This window comes from Poecilia latipinna, unplaced genomic scaffold, assembly GCF_001443285.1.
Source record: "Poecilia latipinna isolate Pla-1442-1.1 unplaced genomic scaffold, P_latipinna-1.0 Scaffold1613, whole genome shotgun sequence".
NCBI classification, from domain to species: Eukaryota; Metazoa; Chordata; class Actinopteri; order Cyprinodontiformes; family Poeciliidae; genus Poecilia; species Poecilia latipinna.
The window spans coordinates 60,621-80,096 of NW_015114229.1; the positions used below are offsets into that span (position 1 = coordinate 60,621).

At 39.9% G+C, this 19,476-nt stretch overlaps 1 protein-coding gene across 1 annotated transcript in view; it reads right to left on the reverse strand.

Moving 5' to 3' along the window:
- Window positions 1–17,796, reverse strand: part of tnfrsfa (tumor necrosis factor receptor superfamily, member a) — a 28,608-nt gene extending 10,812 nt beyond the window's left edge. The window contains exons 1-2 of the mRNA XM_015059214.1: window positions 17,414–17,796; window positions 2,645–2,807 (exon numbers count right to left, since the gene is read on the reverse strand). Of these exons, the coding sequence (XP_014914700.1) occupies window positions 2,645–2,807; window positions 17,414–17,446 (196 nt within the window). The 5' untranslated portion in view covers window positions 17,447–17,796. The remainder of the gene's footprint in view (window positions 1–2,644; window positions 2,808–17,413) is intronic.
- Window positions 17,797–19,476: the final 1,680 nt, after the last annotated feature.

The window sequence follows — 19,476 nt, forward strand, 5'->3', positions numbered from 1 at the left end:
AACAGAAGTTTCTATGTTATACATGCCGCCTTCTTCTTCTCTTTTTTTTTTATGTTCAGGAAGTGTTTGTGTCACAAGCGCTAAAAGAGGGAGCGATTGAGCGAACTACAAAGTGATCTGACCTACTTCGCTCTGCTGGATTATCATACTTATCTCTATGATCAGCTCAAGCATGCCATGAATAAAACCACTTGATTCTCATGTGTTTTCAGGATTTATCTGATGTACAAATGGGAGGGGGAAAAAGAAAAAAAACAAAAAAGACTGGGGCACAGGGGGAAGATGCAACACGGAGCACAGACATCTTCAGTTAGAAATGTTTTTCTTTTTGTTTTTACTTGGAGACAGATTGACTGTCACAGTTACTTAAAGATAAATTGTTACTGGAAAAACTAATCTCTCCTCCATTAATTAATAGGAGCTAATTAACAAGAACTAATTAACAAGTGGGAAAACAAGCAGGAGTGAAGCGTTGCAGCTGCTGTCAACAAACGATGGAGGCCCACAGAAATAAATCAGCTGTCCACCAGGATTTAGTTTTCAGCAATCAAATGCATGTAATTGCATAAATTACAAGGTGATTGATGAAGGTTGCCGTTGGAAGAGCCAGAGGAAGAAGAAAACAAACCGACATTAAAAATGAACTCAATAACAGACAAAAAACATTGTTTTTTTTCCCCAGAATTGAGAATCGCAAATGAAATAACTCAATAAGCCACCAGTAGAATACAGTAATTGCTTTCTGGCTAAATATATTTCGGGCCCAGGACAAGTTAAATGGTTTATCACATTATGTACGTAATTAATTAAAAAGGTTGGTGCTTTTAATGACTTGGACCTTCAAAAACAACTCTGACTTCAAGCCCTGGAGTTTCCACTTATTTTGTACTTGAGCTCAGACGGAGCGACGGCCTTTCTGCTCCTGGCCGTCATGCCTTATTTCCAGACGGAGCGGTGAGGACAACATTTCCAAACTTTTCGGAGTTTGGAGGAGGAGGAATATAACGTAATTTATAGCCCTTAAAGTTCAGAATACACGAAGCGGACACTAAACTATATTTATTTATAGCATCTAGTTGTAAATAGTCTGTAAAACACAGAGGGGGAAACAGTTGTCTGAAAAATATGTAAGAATCCCTAAACGTTTGGAACAACGTTTCCTTCTAGTCTGACTACGGTGGTTCTGGTTCCTGAATATCTGAGGATGGCTGGAAAAGAATAACATCAAGGGGAAAAAATTGACACATTTTATAATTTTGCTTTTTATTCTCAGGTGTACAAAGGAGACAAAGTTTCAGAATATATTCATTTAATTTTCCATAAGTATCATAATTCTGTTTTTCAGTTGTTGTAGCTTTATTTATGTCATTATTTGATTGTGTTTGTATTTAATTTTTATTTACTTCAAATTCTTTAAGTTTTGCATCACTTTTTTTTACTTTAATTTTGATGTATCTTGTTAGTTTTAGAATATAAAATACATTAATTTACCGTTGTGTTCCTCTTGTTGTGCCAGTGTTTCTGATTATCCACATCGCTCAGTTGAAAGAATTAAATATCTATTAATGAATGTTGATTTTCTTAGACTTATATTTTTAACAGTCTTCCTTCATCTGTTTTATTGCTATTGGTGACGTTGAGGAATCTCTTTTTAATCCTAGAGATTCAACAATCAGGATTTTCCTGGCCACACCAGTTTCCAGAGTTCTGACTCACTGATTCCAAGTTCAACCAAATGCAATTTTATGGCTTAGGATTACACCACAAAAAAAAAAAAAAAAAAAAAAAGACGCGTTTAAAAATGTACATAAGTAAGGTTTTGGATTTAAGCAACACTGGAAGATACAATTATCCCCATTTATTTGATTTTTTTCCAACTCCAAAAAGGGGCATCAGAATAAATACTGTTTGTTAATACATTAATAGACTGAAAATGGGGGTGGGAGCTTTTTATATGTGACGCTATTAATAAATAAGGGGGAAAAAAACAGATTTCAGATATTTGAACAACCAATTCCTTATCAGTCTCAATCCATGAAAATGTAACAAATCTCTAGTTGATTAATTAGCAAAACATTGCCTGAAATTGAACAAATATGCTGAATTTACATTTTAATTAATAGACTGTTTCCCTACATGTGTGAATGTTAAAATAGGTTCTGAAATAACAAAAAAAAAAAAAAAAATTACTGCCATGTAAGCTGCAAGACACATTTTGCATTCTGTATTGGAAAAAAAGACAAAATATTGATGCTTCAGGTGACCTACGTTTAGTTTGTAACAAGTCAACAAAATAATGACACTACTTTTTAAGGAAGCCAGTCAAATCCAGGTAACAATGTTTATTAAGAGGCTCTTCCTTTTGAGTTTAAAAACGACAAAAAAGGAAATGACAACCTGCTAATGGAAAATCATGTTAAGAACAAATTTTGTTTCCTATGCAGCAGCAGAGATGAGTTTAAAATCTTTCCAAAAGTCTGAGTGAATTTGTAATTTTAGACTCCTAACACTTTACAGTGTTGCTCAGGAAGTTAAGCTGGAGATTAGATTAGAGAACGTGGAGCATTGTTCTTTGCTGTGTGTTTTTTTTAATGGGGCGGTAAGTAGTTCCTCTTAGAGTATTTAGAGTTTTTCTCCTTCTTACCCTGCTTGCAGTTCAGGCAGCAGAGCCCTTGGTGGAGGTACTGCTCATTCTCCACACACGTCCTGAGTTGGTTTCTCAGAGTGAGGTTTCTGTACTCCTCTCCGGACCTCTGAGGGGCCGGGGGTTCTGCCGCGTGGCAAACAATCAGCGCTGCCACGACCACCTGCATCATCAAGGTCAGGGAGACAACAAAGAGGGGGGAGGGGGGGAGAGAAGAGAAAGGCATGAGCTTTGATTTACTTTTTTGTGATTCCACACGACGCAGACTCACCCACTTAAACTCATCAGACGAAGGGGCAGCAAAAGACGAGAGCGTATCTTCATAGGAAACCTTGTGTGAGCAATCTATGACTTAATGCAAACCATCTGATCTGAACATCTGCTGTGGGAAAGCAATTAAGGAAGCCACGCAGCTGGTCACAACTAGGAGCAACATAATCTCGTGAGCACAGGATGAGGAAACATACACCAACTAAATTACATGCGGGGCAGCATGCGGGCCAAATTTAATTACTCCGCCATCTCGAGGTTCAAAAGGACAGAAGCTACTTCTTCTATTGTCGAGAGTTTGATAAGGTACCTTGGTTACCAGCGGCCCGGTGCTCATATCCAATGTGAATCCCAGAGATCCATTCATGTGTTGGATAATAACAGGCCTGTATAGGTGGGGTACAGAGAAGAATATAGCCAAACACTTTAGCATGCCCCCCAGGCGCTGGTGTTTATTCACACGCTTTTCACCATGTCAACGTGAGAAGGCCCCATTCACTGGCAAACAACACACTTTAGTGCTTCTACTTCAAATGACCCACATTCTTTAACCTGGGCTCTTTGAATGCCACGACATGTGAAACCACGGCGAAGAGCCTAAAACGCAACAGGACACCTCCCTGGGTAAAAGAGAGTCCTAGATCTAGAGGTTTTGTCTCTCCTGTGCGGTGGCAAGCCCCCCTCCCTTCATTCAGCCTCCACCAGACCACTAGAGGTTAAGAGGAAGAGAAAGAAAGAAGGACAGAGAAACTGTAGACAACACGCTGAAGATGGGACGCTCGACAGGGAATAGGTGCCCTAAAAAGAGAGTGTGGGAGAATGAGAGGAATAAAGAGAAAAGGGATGGAGAGAAGACTTATGACGCTGGATTTGACTCTCTGGATTTGACTCTCTGGAGGGCCGCCATGCCTTGTTGTTCAGAAGAACCTTTCCCTTTTTCTCTCTGCCTCTGCCTTTTCCCTTCACGTCAGACTTTCCAAAGACGCTCAGAGGCAGACGACCGGCAGAGCAGTCACAATCACACCATTTAGATCTATCCAAACATTCTGGGGAAGGGGGGGTGGGAGGCAGGAGGGAAGGAAAGGAAAAGGGAGGGAGATAAATGAGAGACAGGACTAACAGCTTGCACGACACAGGGTGAGTCTTTGCCTGAATATGCCGTGCGTGTTTGTGCGGCGCGTGCGCGCGACTGGAGGCTCGGATGGGGGGGAGGGAGGGGGGGGGAGCTGTGGAGAGGCATGGAATTGGGAAAAGTAGAAAGCCGTGTGAAAAGGAAAGAGTAAAATCAGCACATAAGCACATGTGCAAGGCAAAGGAGTGGAAAGAAAGAAAAAAAGATGTGAAAATAAAGATGACTGGGAAAATGTGAGCTGCACTGAAGGTAATCCCGTTCCATAACACAGATGCAGAACGTGACATTCCACCAGATCCACATGCTTTAAGCCAATCCAGAGGTAAACACCAGGTGTCCGATTGACAGTACACAGATTCCCTGATCTCCAAACCGATCTCTGAACTAAAAAGACTAAACTATGTTTTAACACTTAAAGACCATATAAACCTATCATTGCTACCAGTGCCGGTTTATAATATGGCTGGTGTAAGGGATGCACACAAAAAATTGGTTGGTGACCAAAATTGAAACATTTTCAGCTTTCCAGTCATTGTCTACACAAAATCTAAGAGCTAATATGTAACAGCAACACTGGACAACACTGGTCCTGGAGGGCCGATGTCCTGCAGTTTGAGGTGTGTTGAACCTAAAAGCTGCAAGACACCAGCTCTTGAGGCATGGGATGGCCCACCCCTTCGCTACTCTCATATGTGGAGGTTGTTACTGACATAAAGTGAATCACAGTTAGTTAGGTTCTGTATCAGAACAGAGTGTAAATTGAAAGTGAAATGTCTACAACTTAAGAGATGTCTACCAATGTCTAAGTTTCACAGAATTGGTGTTTTACAATTTCTAACTTTTGCTTGAAGATTGAGAACATGCTTAAGTTGAAAATGTTGGCATTTCTTAGAGGTAAATGTTCACATTTTCAAGGGAATGCCAATGGAGAAAGCTGTTTCAGTAATGACAGTTTTGCCAATACTGCAGAGAAATCAGATGCCAAAATGTTGTCATACTAGTGTGACATCAAATGTTATGCACTAGTATAATAGTAAGCAAGTGACACTTTTCTTTCTTTACAGTGGATGGACTGTGCTGTGTGACACCAGTACCTCTACTGGGGACCTAAATCCAAAGGGGGTCTAGGAAAGTTGCTGTACGTCGAGTCGTTTGTACAGGTCACCTGTTCGGTGGAAACAGACAAAATAGTGGTACAAACCTAACCGGCCTGTGCCATACCGCTTAGTGGAGCCAAAGCAGCTGGCTTCCCAGCAGATGATGGTGGGAGAAGGATCGAGAAGATCTTACCAGGTGGGTCCACACCAGGTTTAAACTGCATGTAAAGCAGTGGTCTCGAACTGCATTCCTCGAGGGAAGACTTTTAGATGTATTCGTTGTCAATTGTACTTAAATTAAACGGTGAAACTGCCTTACTAGCATTCAGTCAAGTTCTGCTAATAAGCTAATATTAGAGCCAGATGTGCTGAAGCAGAGAGACTTGTAAAAGTTGCAGGACACCAGTCCTTGAGGAATGCAGTTTGCCCATCACTGGTTAATGACGCTAAAGTTTACCGCCAACCTACAAGATTAAGTCACAGTTGTAGTTTTTTAAAGATTTATAGAGCATGTATTATGTTTATGAAGCTGCATAAACAATCTTTTATGTTATTTGGGCCTCAAGTCAATCTTGGAAAAGCAGATCCTTAGTTTTCTCAAACTACAATTAATATATTGTGTTTATTTTTTCTGGGTCCAAGATTGTGTATCTTAGATTTATAGAAAGAGGAGCTCGCCCAGGGTGATGAATGAATGAACCGCCACAGTCTGCTACTGTTTGTTGTGTTCCAGTAATCATTTGTCCTTTTAAGGGAATGTGGAATATTTGGCTGGATAAATCCAAGTCATGTGTGACTTCATATGTGCATGTACTAGTTTTTCCCTGTATGTTTTTCAGTTTCACAACATTGTATGCTTTCCGTTTGACTGTCGTGTAAAATCTCGTCTCTTCCATCTTATTTTTGTGGTTGGCTAAATTTCGTTCAATGCGGCATGCATTTAGATATTTATTTTCCTTTTGCATTTGTTCTGTGTTCTCTTGGTATTACGTTTGGAAATGTTGTTCTTGTTAATGTGCTGTAGAAAGGGCCAGGACTTTGGGGAAACATTTTCTGTTTTTATTTTCTTATTGTGATCCGCGATACGATGCTGGATTTTTCCCCCCCTCTGTTTTGTTGTCATTGGCACTACAAAACTATGTTAATGTAATTTATCTACAATCTGATTAATTAGTCGGTTAATGGTTCCAGCTCTAAGGAGTAAAACGGATTAGAAAAAGTAAAAATGGACTGCTTTCATGGGACAGCCAAGTTGCACAATAACTTCTCAATGTGTCAGTGGAAGAAACAAATAAATTCTCTTTCTAAGCTGAAGAGAATCTGTGTCATTTCTGAAACAAAGTGCTTTTCGATTTAGCTGCTAAATACTACTGAAGTACATCAAAAGCACAAGGGCACGGCGCTGTGTACATAAACACTACGGCCGTCCAGAATGTGGTTTACTCTTACATCCTTCACCAAGAGAGGAGGAAGACCAGAGTGACCGTAACCTCAGTGTGGAAAGCCCTTCAAACCCACAATCCCTGGAAGCATTCCAGCATCGACTGTAGAGGCTCAGTCCACTTCACAGCCTCCTCTATCCTCTGTACAATGACTGAGCTCGGCTGCAGATTATGTCTTACGACAGTGTCCTACTGTCATTGTCTAACTCAGTGATAAGTTTGTACAGTGCTTTTGTGACTGTGAGTTAAACTAATAAAAGTTACAATAAAATAATGAGGGACTTTCTGTGCGTCCGACAACAGTAGCGCTCCTCCGCTTCCTCTAAACACCCAGGGTTCTTCCAAATTGCCTTGGAACAATCCCAGCATATGCCATGCACACTGAGGACGCATTTGTGCCTAAATGACAGGACATCCTTTCAGATGACCCAGGTTATCAATGGGCCATTTACAGGCCTGTGACAACTTAGCAATCCCTGAGGGAATAACGTCGGGGCGGAGAGGGAAGGAAAGGAAAGGGAAAGAAAATGCAGAGAAATGACAATGCGGATACATAGAGGAAACTAAGCTGCATTATTCATTTCAGATCAGACGGATGATTTCAATCCAAACCAACAACTAAGCAATGACACGCTGCACCTCATTATATTCCGATGTCCGGAGGGGGACCTGACTCGCCACATCATGCTGCTCCAATTAGCAAATTGTTTTCTGTTATCAATGACCAAAGCAACAGTTGTGTAACTTTAAATCCATAAACTCACACTTTTCCACGACTTTGATTGCCTTTCTCATTTTACTTGCAAATTAAGAGAAAGGCAATCCCCAGTTTATCAGATTATAGATCATCGGCCTCCACAGGCTCTGAGAAAACAACTGAATGAGCCAATTCTCAGCTATGCATGCCTCCTGTATTTCCATGGTGCTTTGGGGAAAACAGCTTTTTCACCCTGAAGATGTTTAAGCACTCCAGTACATGATGGAGTTGAGGAAGGAGCACAAAGCTTTGCCGCAGCGTGAATGTTGTCAAAAAAAAAAAATAAAAAAAGTACATAAGTCACTGAAAAATGAAAGGTTTATTTCAGTTCAAATGTCAGAAATGCACGCCTCCCCCCAGTGACCTTAGAAGAACTCAATATTTTATCACAGCGGCCTCCGACAACCACAAGGAAAGAGAGAGCGAATTACAGCTGCCGCATCGCCGAGCCTGACTCACCGTCAGGTACAGACCAAATCCACAACAATGAAACGAAGTTAGTAAACCGTGTCACATGTTGGTTTTAAAATGATTTCTATTAGACCTTTTCCTTAGGCCACATATAAGTTCTGAAAGTGTGACACAAATCAAAATCAGTTTCAGAATAAATCAGTACAGGTTTTACTCTAAGTTTCAGGCCGGTGGTGGTTCCATTACCAAAAGGTGTATCGAGATAACCTCATTTTATGTTTTCACAATTACTGTAACTGCTTCCCGGTTCACAGGCTGTGTTTTTACAAAGGTTCTGCAGAAAATAGTGGTTTCCAATTATTGTTCCATTTAATCATAATTGAATTGTTTGAGAATTGTATGTACTCATGACAATGAAGACGTTTTTACATACCCTAAAAACCAAAAGCATTGGTATAATTGTTTTTTCTCTTTCCCGCCCCACAGTTACACAAGAGCAGAACTAATAAAAAAAAATCTATATTTTTATTGAAGATGCTTTAATGCAGTTAACTGTTTGCTGTTCAGCACTACTATTGGACTGATTTATGTACCTAGTCTCTCTTTAATAATCTGAATTTTTTTGTTGTTTTCAAGTTAGATTTTCTGTTTTTTGTGGCTGTGATTATAATTACATGCATTATTGTAAATTATACTGCCAAAAAGACCACTTTTATTGTTATCAGAACAATTAACCAACTATAAACTGTTGTGACGAGAATTTTTTCCCCTCATCACAAAAAGTCAGAGCTACTCAGAGCATTCATCTATTAAACCCGACAAAAATTAGACCAATTTTTGATCTTGATTTTTGAGCAACTAAATTCAACACAACAGAAATTTAATTTCACATAGTAATGACTTTTCTGGTCAACTCTGCTCTTGTGATCAGTCAAGAAATTCTCAATACGATTTTGTTTCCTTGTGACAAGAAAGTTAATCACCAAAGAAGAGCATGGGTCAAAAGTTTGAAGTATTCAGCTTGACTTATTCTAAGCTGTTGTGCTGTTCTGCATTACATAAACTTATCATAATTCTTTTGCTCTTGCGTGGCCATCAGGTGGTTCTTTATCATAAAGGAACATGTGGAAATCAACGCAGCATTCTTCACAAAGGGCTTTATTGTTCTTAAGTTGGAACACAAAACTCATCAGGGTTCCTGCGAATTACATCTATCAAGATTCTATGCTTTTCCTAAATCTCAGTTCTTGTACTTGTACACATCTTTTAATATAATAACATAAGTTCACAGTGAATTTGCCGCAAGTGTTTCTACAGTTTTCAGGAGTTGCGTCTGACCCTGTGAAAACAAAGGACAGCAAGGAAGGAAGGAAGGATGGTGGGAGGATGGATGTATGGCTAGCTACTTTTCTGGTTGGTTGATAAATAAATAAATGAACGAAAATTTCAGGCAACATGATGAGCAAAATATGCAAATCAGGAGAAAAAAATGTAGAAACATAAATATCTTTCCAGACTAATCCAAACTTGGAAGAACAACAAAAAAATCTAAAACAGATTCCAAACTGCATAGGAATTTTCTGTAATTAGGGTTTTGCTTACAACAGTGTTGAACAGATCCTGCTGACACTGTTTAATATTGCACAGTTCAAGTCCCTCAAGGCTAACCCTGACAGGACAGTGAACGCTCAACCTGCTTTACAGATAAATCCCATCTCTCTCTGGAGATGGGAGGAGGTGACCGTGCGCGGCTTTCCTTCAGTGATAAATGACGCTGACATTTTGTGTGAGATGACAAAGACAAGTACGACCCGGCTGCTGTCAAGAGAGCTAACTCTTGACTCTTGATTCATCGGCGGGAATACATCTAAAGTTCAGCCAAGCTGGGATGCATTCATCTTTATAAAGCTGAATGATGGAGAACAAGGGGAACGACTCCCATGTCAAGTTTTCAGCAGTGGAGAAAACAAGACAGCGCTAACAGTTTGAAAAACTGCACTGACGCACACGCAGGGCCGCGTGCACGCACGTCAGCACGCATGGTTGTAGTGTATGAGTGGGAGCGTGTGAAATGCGGCGGCCCCCTCCTCTCAGGGAGTACAGGAAGCTCGAGACAATACAGAGGCTTCATGCAGGGTTCAGCTCCAAACTGTTCCCTCAGAGCGGGCCCAGCACCCGATCAGACCAGCAGCATATCCGCCAGGCTGGATATTTTTAACTCGGGGAAGCTGCAGCCCCGCTCCACGACTGAAATTCTTCAGTTTCCTCTGGAGGTATGCCCCGCTGATTAGACGAGTGTGACGGTGTGCCACACATGCAGACCAGGGCTGCATTCACCGCCGCAGTAGAGTAAAAAAGAAGAAAACATGCAAACAAACCGATGACGGCTATGGTAATGAATTTCCTCAGTTACCTTGTCAACCACAACGTTGGCGAAATGACTGGTGTGACAGTACTTGACAGCAGAAGGTGACAGCTGGAAATATGAAAAGATCTAGAATTGTCAACAGGTGCTGTGTGACACATTTCCAGACTGTTTAGAGATGTGAAGGTGGTCTCTGTGGTTTCAAAAAGCGAACTGCTCATACTTGTAAACACCGTCACCGTGAGTCATGCAGAGTCCGACTTAAGGCTAAGCCAGGACTCCTAATTTGAAAATTAAATTGAATTTGTGCGCAGTGGGGCTATTGAGTTAGCCCCTTTTCAAATTCCTATTAGACCTGTCACAGAGACGCCAAGCTCCGACTCACGAGATTAATCCAGGAGAGAAGCGAGGAACGAAGAGGAGCAGGAAGAGATGACTAACCTGGGAAAGAATGAGCCAGGATCCAACGACTGCACTCCAGAGACAATTGAATTTGTTCCATTAAAGCTCACCTTTGCGTGTGGCATAAGGAGGGGAGAGGAAAGTGCAGGCAGTTTGTAACAGTCTCTATAAACACATCACAGCAAAAATGCAGAGTATGTGTCTGGTAGAGGTCTTTAGAGGCCATCAATAACAGGAATCCCTGCCAGATTTACATCTCTGTAAACAGATGTCCATTCTGTGGACAAAGATTGAGCCTGTTCTGGGACTGGAGACTTTTATGAGAGCAAGTCTGTTCATCCAGGAGAGCAGGAAGAGAAAGAATTTGGCACTGATGCAAACCTTTCACCACCACGGCTTAATGTTAAGTCATATTTCCTGGTGCCTGTACGTCAGTGCAATGCAGAGCCGGTACTAGGTGTAGTCGGTCACTGACAAGGCAGTTCATCCCCGAGTCTGATGAAAATAGATTCATCTATATTATGTGTCACTTTGCAACCACCTTTAGGTTTTGTCCTAAATGACAACGTTTTCGGAAAGTGTGATCAGATTTTGAGCTTCTTGTGAAAAGAAAATGAAGTTCAGAAAAACAAGACGTTAGATGACCTGTGAAAGATGGCTGATAATGCTCAGTGCAACCGCAAGGGAATGCAACATAGAGAAATGTTTATCAATCCATATAATCTTCCTATGCTGAAATAGTTTGGACCAGTCAGATGCCATGTTACTCTAATGCTAGAGGAACTGATAAGAAAACAACAACCTGTCTAAAAAAAAGATTCCCTGAATCGGTACCAGTATCAACATTGTATGAAGTTCAAGAAATTACGTCTTTTTATTTTTTTTTTTCCAAAATCCACTTTTCCCCCTGCTGAATTCCATTTTAACCACATTTATCAACCCAAAAAGTATGTAATTATGTGGTAAATGAAAAAAAAAAAGTAACATGTCAATAGCTGGAGGTCAACGTTTCCTGTTATTCTGCATTACAAATGAAACAGACTGCTGTGGTTGAACAGAACATTGGTTTTTACAAGGTGTTAAAAAGAGTTTCCCCCCTCACACTTTTTTTTTTCTTTTTTTTCGGAGAACTCAGACATAATGTGCATAACAAAGAATCTCGTTTTTTAACATAAAAGAAAATCTCCCTTTTAAAAATGTTTTAGAGCTGAATTCAGCAACAATATATATATATATATATATATATATATATATATATTTATTAGAAGTTCCTGCTCATTTTCATAATTATCGGGACATTTGTTCATTTTTTCCCCTTCCGTCTGTCACAGGAATCTATACTGAAGTAATGACCATCAATCAGTGTTTAGATGTTGCTTTTATGCACCCTCAAGCATTGTTTTACCAAAAACAGAGTAGGGTTTGTTTCACACCAGTTTATTTAAGTGTCTAAGAGTTAACAGACGTGACTGTCTGCAGCTCGCTAGCTTCTCGTCTAGGTTTCTGAGTAGTCACCGTGTCCTTGCACCTCCAGTCAAGCTGATAAAACGGACAGAAAAGTTTTGTCCCGTTTCAGAAAAAACGCAAGCCCAGAACCTTGCGCTAAGCTTCGAGACATTTATTTATTTCTTGGGGAAAAAGTCCGTGTTTCAGAAAGTTTTTTCACTGTATGTGTGGAGAGGAGAGCTGACTCAGCTACTCTTCGCCTAACCAAGTAACCGCAGATACGGGACCTGCAGTGGCTAAAACACTGCAGTTTCATAAACAGGCAACTTCAACACCAATTTTGCTCTTTGGAGATATTTCCAGTGAACAAAAAAAACAAACAAAACACACACTGGCATTTATTGTGTAAAATTGAAGGACTGGTATGTATTATTCTCATCGAGGCGCTCTATTAGAACCACAGTTTTTAAGTCACACAATATCATAGCAGGAGACTCTGACAGCAGCCAATGCATAAAGCCCACTGGGAGTATCCAGTCAGCGAATATGGAGTCTTACTGAAATACCAAAGGTTTCATATCCTGAAAATGCTTCATCAATGTCTGATCACAAAAATGTGTCCTGATAGTTTCACAAAGAAAATTATCTGCAGTTCATTGATAATCTATTTAAAAAAAGTAGATGCTTTTAAGTAATTGAATAACCTTGTTTTTTTGTTACCTTCTAGGTAAACTCTCAGGACAAATATAATCTAACAGCCGGGGGAATTATGCATATAATCCATATTTATTTGGCATACAGAGCCCAGAAAAACATCAATAACACATTATAAGCACAATCTTTAACTTACTTAAATGTGGTAGATCCATGCAGATTAGTATGTAACTGTGAAGTGCATGGAAAACAATATTATAATATACAAATATTTTACAAACAAAGATCGAAAAAAAAAATTTAGCACCAATTTGTATTCAAATTGAATGAGTCATGCAATGGCTTGACATGAGTCAAAATGTTGGGCAGCCATCATTTTCTGCAAAACAACTAGTTGCACTGAATTTGTCCAGTTCATCACATCAGTGTGGGAGGGTGACACAAAAATGTGCGTCACACATGTCAGAATAACATGTTATTATTTTGAAAACCATTGTCCACCCATTCACGAATTATGCATTTACTCTGTCAGGTTCCGATTGGAAACTTACTGACCACAGAGATTCGCCCAAACAACTGAGTGATATGACTAATTTACACTTTCAGCATCACTAACATTTGTTTTGGTGACATTTAAAAAGGAAGTTCAGTGACGTATTTTCACTTTCTACAAGTAAATAATGTTGAGAAAATAAAGCTAATGAATGTATAATCATAAACCACACCTAGATTCTCGTGTACAGAAAATCCAACCCCCCCCCCCCCCACAAAAAAAAAAAAACCACAACAACCAACCAACCACACCCAAACAAATACCTCCCTCAGAAGTCATTGTTATCTCTACGACAGAGCTTCAAAGAATGTGCCGACCTGGACAATCTAAAGTTTGCACCAAGGACCCCGCTGACCCCACGACACCTGGTGTCCCCAAAGAGGACAGGGAAAGCTCAAAGTCCAAACACTTAGCAGCACAGCAGTTTGTTGCATTTAAGAGCAGACTGCGTCTAATCCAGAACTGGTTACTTATTGGTACGACGACGTATCAGGACGAAGCCCGATGAGGTCAGACTGTTTGGCAGTAAGCTATTCCCACTTATCTCCAGAACTCAGGTGGGTTTAGGGAATGACTTGCCTCCGTCGGTATGCGTTATGTCGTTCATCCTCTGAACAGGTGGCACTCCCTTAGTGAGTCAGTGCACCTTTGATATCACCAGGAATGATTCACCTCAACAACAGCAACAACAACAGGTTTCTTCAGAGTCACGAACACCTCTGACCACGGCTGCTAGGACACAAAGGGAGCTGGAGCACCTGGTAGTCTGGGAGTGGGCGGGTTGCCCCTGCATTGCATCACCCGGTTCCCGAGTAACTCCTCTTAGCCGCGAGCGTGATTCCAGCTATTCTCATGGACACATGCTGCAGCGGAGCAGCATTATGAGCAGTAGAGCCACCCGTTTTCTTTCTCTCTCTCTTTTTTTTTTGGCCTGCGGCTCTACAGCTTGGCCTCTGCGTGTCCCAGATGTCTGTCTGCGTCGTCCCCAGTGACTGAGGGGACCATTTCCTGTGTGAACCAACACCCAAACGCAGAAAGCAATCGCAGATAACAATCTCATATACATTTGCATGGGCATGACAATTCTAAGAAGTAAATTGATGCCACTAATATCAGCCTATCTGTGTACTCAGGACGGGAAGTTTACTGGACGGCCAAGCACGTACACTCTGGTAATTTGGATGGGGGGGTGGGAGTGAGAGAGTGGTGGAGGAGGGGGTTGGGGTTGGGTGGAAGTTTCCTCACAGTCCCTTAGCAACAAGGTCTGCTGCTGGCAAGGCCTCCAGAATGTGCTGTGGTTTACAGCAGAGATAAACATTGACTTTGCCACCCTGAGAAGTAAATCTGATTTCAGTAATGGAACACTGCATGACTTTAAACATGAATCGGACAACAGAGGAAGCGAATAACAGAGTTACAGTCTCATCGGCGGACGGGATTCTTTAAAGCGCATTGAAATGGAAGGAATCTGCGATTAAAAAGCGGCTTTAATGAAAACAATTGTTGCCCTTATCAACCACGCAGCAAGGCCGGCCAAGGCGTAGCTGCCCCCATCTATCTTTGAGACTCCCATCTTTCTTTCATAAGAGACAAACATTTGTTTCTTAAGCAGAGGTGTCTTTTTCTGCACCGAATCAATGTCAAATTCACATTATGCCCATTAAGACCTCACGGCGAACTTGCAGAGCTTAAAAAAAAAATAAAAAATGTCAGGCTTCAGTGGAAAAACCAACAGAAATGAAAGGCTGGCTCTGTGTAAGGTCTGAGAGGGATAAACCTTCCTGGAAAAACTGCTGAGAGGCTTTCTGTCTTTTAATTGACAAACTGGCAGGGTGAATTTTGGGCTTTTTGTGTGACTGTGGGGTGAGACAGGGGGAGGGATAAACTGATCACAACCCCAGTCATACTCATAAAAAAATATGCTTCTCGCCCTCTGCACACAACCCGAGTTAAAGCTTGAATGAATCCAGGAGAGCGCCACAGTCAGCCATTTATTAAGAGAAGTTATTAGTGGACTCTAAGGTCAGAGCAGTTAGGGGACCCAGGTCAGCAGGGAATCTCACAATAGAGACCTATAAATATCAAACCAGGTTTATTTTTAGCACGCTTCAACAACGAGGCAGTTCAAAGTGCTTCACGCCATAAAATCAATGAAGTCACCTATTACAAAACAAGCAATACGCATTGCATCTTACGAAATACCATCTTCAAAATCGTCAAGCAAATACACATTCCAGTTATTATGAAACAAAGGCAACTCTAAAGAGGTCGATTTAAAGGAACTCAGTGTTTCAGCAGTTCTGCAGGTTTCTGGAAGTTTGTTCCAGATCTGTGGGGTATAGAAGCTGATTGCCTCTTCTCCATGTTTGGTTCTGGAGATGCAGAGCAGAACCAGAACCAGAAGACCAGAGAGTTCTGGATGGTTGATACAACCACAGTATTGTGGTGCTAAGTCATTCTGTGATTTATAAACTAGCAACAGTATTTAAAGTCTATTTTCTGAGCTGATGTGCTCCATCTTCCTGGTTTTAGCTAGACGGTGAGCAGCAGTTCACTAAACCAAAATACAATTAAGAGTGAGGCTAACTTCATTCAGCTTTAAAAATAGACTTAAAACTGTCTTAAATTCAAAACCTGAACTAGAACTGGCAAGTATATTAACTGCCATCATACAAAAAGGATAAATTCACATAAAGTCACATTTCATGTCCAATGCAAATGCAAATAAATCTCAGAAACTAAAAGCTACTTTTTGATGATCCTTGTTAATCGATTATTCTTAACCCATCCTGCCACACTCTACTGTATACACTCTATTGTACGTCAAACACTGCAGCTTTTTATTTAACAAATATGTTTAATTGCTGAATACGCAATAATTTATCAAACTAAATGCCTGCAAGTTCAAACTTTTTAAAAACAAGCACTTGCTGGTGGCTTAAAGGGATGGTTAAACATTGTCAAAGTTTGGTTAAAAGTAGTTTATACCTTAATTTGTAGTAGGTAATATTTTGCATTATTATTTTGTATAAATTGTATGTTGTCGCTGGGGTAATATATAATAACAACTGTTATACTGGACACTTATTTACAGAAAGTTACATGATTGATTATTGGGAAATGTGTGTAGAAAGTGAGGTTACCACCAATGATCTGACACTATGATACACATACTTAGATTAAGTGTTTTGACTCAAAATAACTGCCTGATATAATGTAAAACAGTATAAAAACTTTATAAAGCTTATATTTATGTTCAGCTATACATGTTTTATTTACTTTTTATGTCTAAAAATTTTATATCGGACATTTAGTCTGTCTGGATTTAGTTTTTTAATGTTCCAATCTCAGTATGTGTTTACACAGGAAGATCATTGGTGGCGCACCGCCTCCACTCCCTGGGAAAATAATCATTAGCTTCTTTACAAATAATGGCCCAGTGCAAACAAGTCAATGGTAAATGTTTATAAAAGAGCATTCACATAAATCACTACGGTCTTTTTTGAAAGACTAGTTATTTTTAAGACAAAACATTAAAAAAAGAGCTACAGTTTTGCTGTCACAACACACTAATTATCGACTTGGAGAATTATCAACAGGTAGGAGGTTTAATTTTTTTTTTTTTTTATTCTAAACTGAACATTTACACTCAAGTCAAACAGAGCTTTTTGGACCCCATACAGTCTAGGACCGGCTCTGCTCAGGGCCATCATATGGGGCATGTCTGTACAATCTGACCACATGATCTCCAACACAGATGGTAGGTTGCAATGTTGGACTGAGGGAGGGTGAATGATGCAGCACATGTACTGTCCAGAGGAATGGAGCCAGAAGCAAGAGGCAGGGAGAGGAAAATGATTAAATATCTACAGAAATAAACACGTTAATCCACAGCAACAACAAACACAGTGTTGCTTCCTGTGTACGAGCTCTTGTGGGACAATGAAGGGGCTTGTTTTATCTCCTCACAAATTCACAGGCCTGGATGTGATTTCAGCTTCCGAAAGAGTCTTTTTTTTTTTTAACACCACTGTGATTTTTTTTTTACCGAAGCTAGATTTGATACAACTCACTTTTCAGAGACATGAGTTACTAAAACATTATACGGACTCTAGGTTTTAAAACAAATGCTAAACTTGCGTCAGTGTGGTAAGGGGGGAAAAAAGAAACACCCAATGAAGACGCATGTGAAAGTTTTAAATTCAACATATCACAGAAGGTTACGGTCGCGTCTACTTACAAAAAGTTTTCCGACCACCGGACCGAAGTTCATCTTGGGAACTTCGAGATGAGCGTCAATCCCAAAGCAGTTCGCGTTCCGAAGCACCAGTCTGAAAACGTCTAAAAAAAACACACACTTAAAGTGAAAAAACAAACACGGACACGCGAGTCCAACTTAAAATCTATCCGTCATCCGGTTTCTTTCATAGGTTCACTGAGTTAGAGACTGAACTTTCGAGCGTTTTTTCCTGAGCAGGGAGACACACGGTCTGAGAGCGAATGTGGTTTTTTTTTTCTGTGCCTCGAGAACAGCTGTTGACGTCACTCGCGAAACAGCCAATCAGAATGCCGTCTCATCCCTGGGATAATAATTAAGCAGGTAATTGTTCAGGTTCTTAATGCTAAACACGTTCCACTGGTAGTTAATCCCTTTGCTGTCTCAGACATGCAAACTGGACTTATTTAACGATTTCTTAATCTTCACCAGCAACCTTGAAGAACATTTTTTGTTTTGTTTTGTTTTGTTTTGTTTTGTTTTGTTTTGTTTTGTTTTTTTTTTTAACCTTCAAACCCCAGACCAAACAATGGGGTTATTATGCAAGTCAGTTGCTTCTTGACACTCGCCTCTGCAAATACGTCTAGGTAGAAGAACAACAGGTGTAAAAGCAAACGTCCCGAGGTTTTATAACAGGCGGCTATAACATAACAGTGCCTTGCAAAAGTATTGGCATCCCTTGAACGTCTTTACATTTTCTACAAACTAACCACATTATATTTATTTGAGACTGTGTGTGGTTGGCCAACAAACCACACATATAGCTGTAAAGTGAGTAAAATTATGTGCTTTTTATAGTTATCTACAGAGTGTACTTAATATGTTATAATGTATTGACTAACAGTTGCTGCATTAACTTTATCTTCACATATTTTAGTACTTTGACGACATGTTAGCCCTGTAGAGGACACAGGAAACACTGAGAAGGAGGCGTTCTGGTCATGTTCCATGTTTGCTGGATAACTAACAATGCAAAACACTCTATGGACACTATGGTGAAAAGTGGTGGCAGCATCATGCTGTGGGGATGATTTTATTCCACGGGGTCAGGGACGCCGGTCAGAGTTTGAACTATTTAGAAAACAATCTGACTCAAACAGCAGACAGACATACCTCAAAAAGACATGCTACAAAAATCTATTACAAAGTAACACATGCAAATTCTTGGCACACTTTTCAGATTTTGAAGTGTAACAAAAGGAAAATCTTGTATAATTTTTCCTTCCACACCATTTTATCCCATAAAGAAACTATTTCTGTCTCATCTCCCTAAGCGAAAACCTCCCAAGAGTTTTGTTCTTTCAAATCTCCCCTCATGGGACTTAGAAAGTATCTGTGGTTACATATGTTTTAGATCAGAAATGTCCAAACTTTTAAAAATTGTCAAGTTGAAAGTACTCTGGGGGCCACAGAAGTTTTAGTGTTTTTCTTTTTTTAATAATAATAGCAAAAACTATTTTATTTATGTAATTTTTTTACCTGACAAATACACAACAAACTAAACACACAATATTTTCATGAAATAAGCAAAGCAGTCCGATTTCTGTAGACAAGCCACAGGTAAACTATAGATTTCACATAAAAAAACAAAACAGAACAATATATGGTAAAATTTTCAAGTTGATCATTTTTTTCTAAATTGTTTTGTGTCTTTTCACCAATAAGAACAGAATTTTACTCACTCTTGCTTTATTTTTGTCAAGTTTATGAATCGGCCAGGTCTGCATTGTAATTAAAGCCACTGGATGTTTTTAGTCCATATTGCTAACAAATCGAATTATATTAAATTTCACCCTGCCACAGTTTTTAAATGTGTATCTACATCAATCGCTGTTCTTGAACTGCGATCATGGGCCATCCAAAATCGTTCCATGGGCATCAGATGATCCCTTGACCCCACTTTGGACACCCCTGTCTTATATTATTAGAACATTTTATCATTTTATATTTCTACAATCAACTCATTGAACAACATGGTAGGAGAACTAGATTGCACACAGATGGACTAATAATTATGTGACTCAATC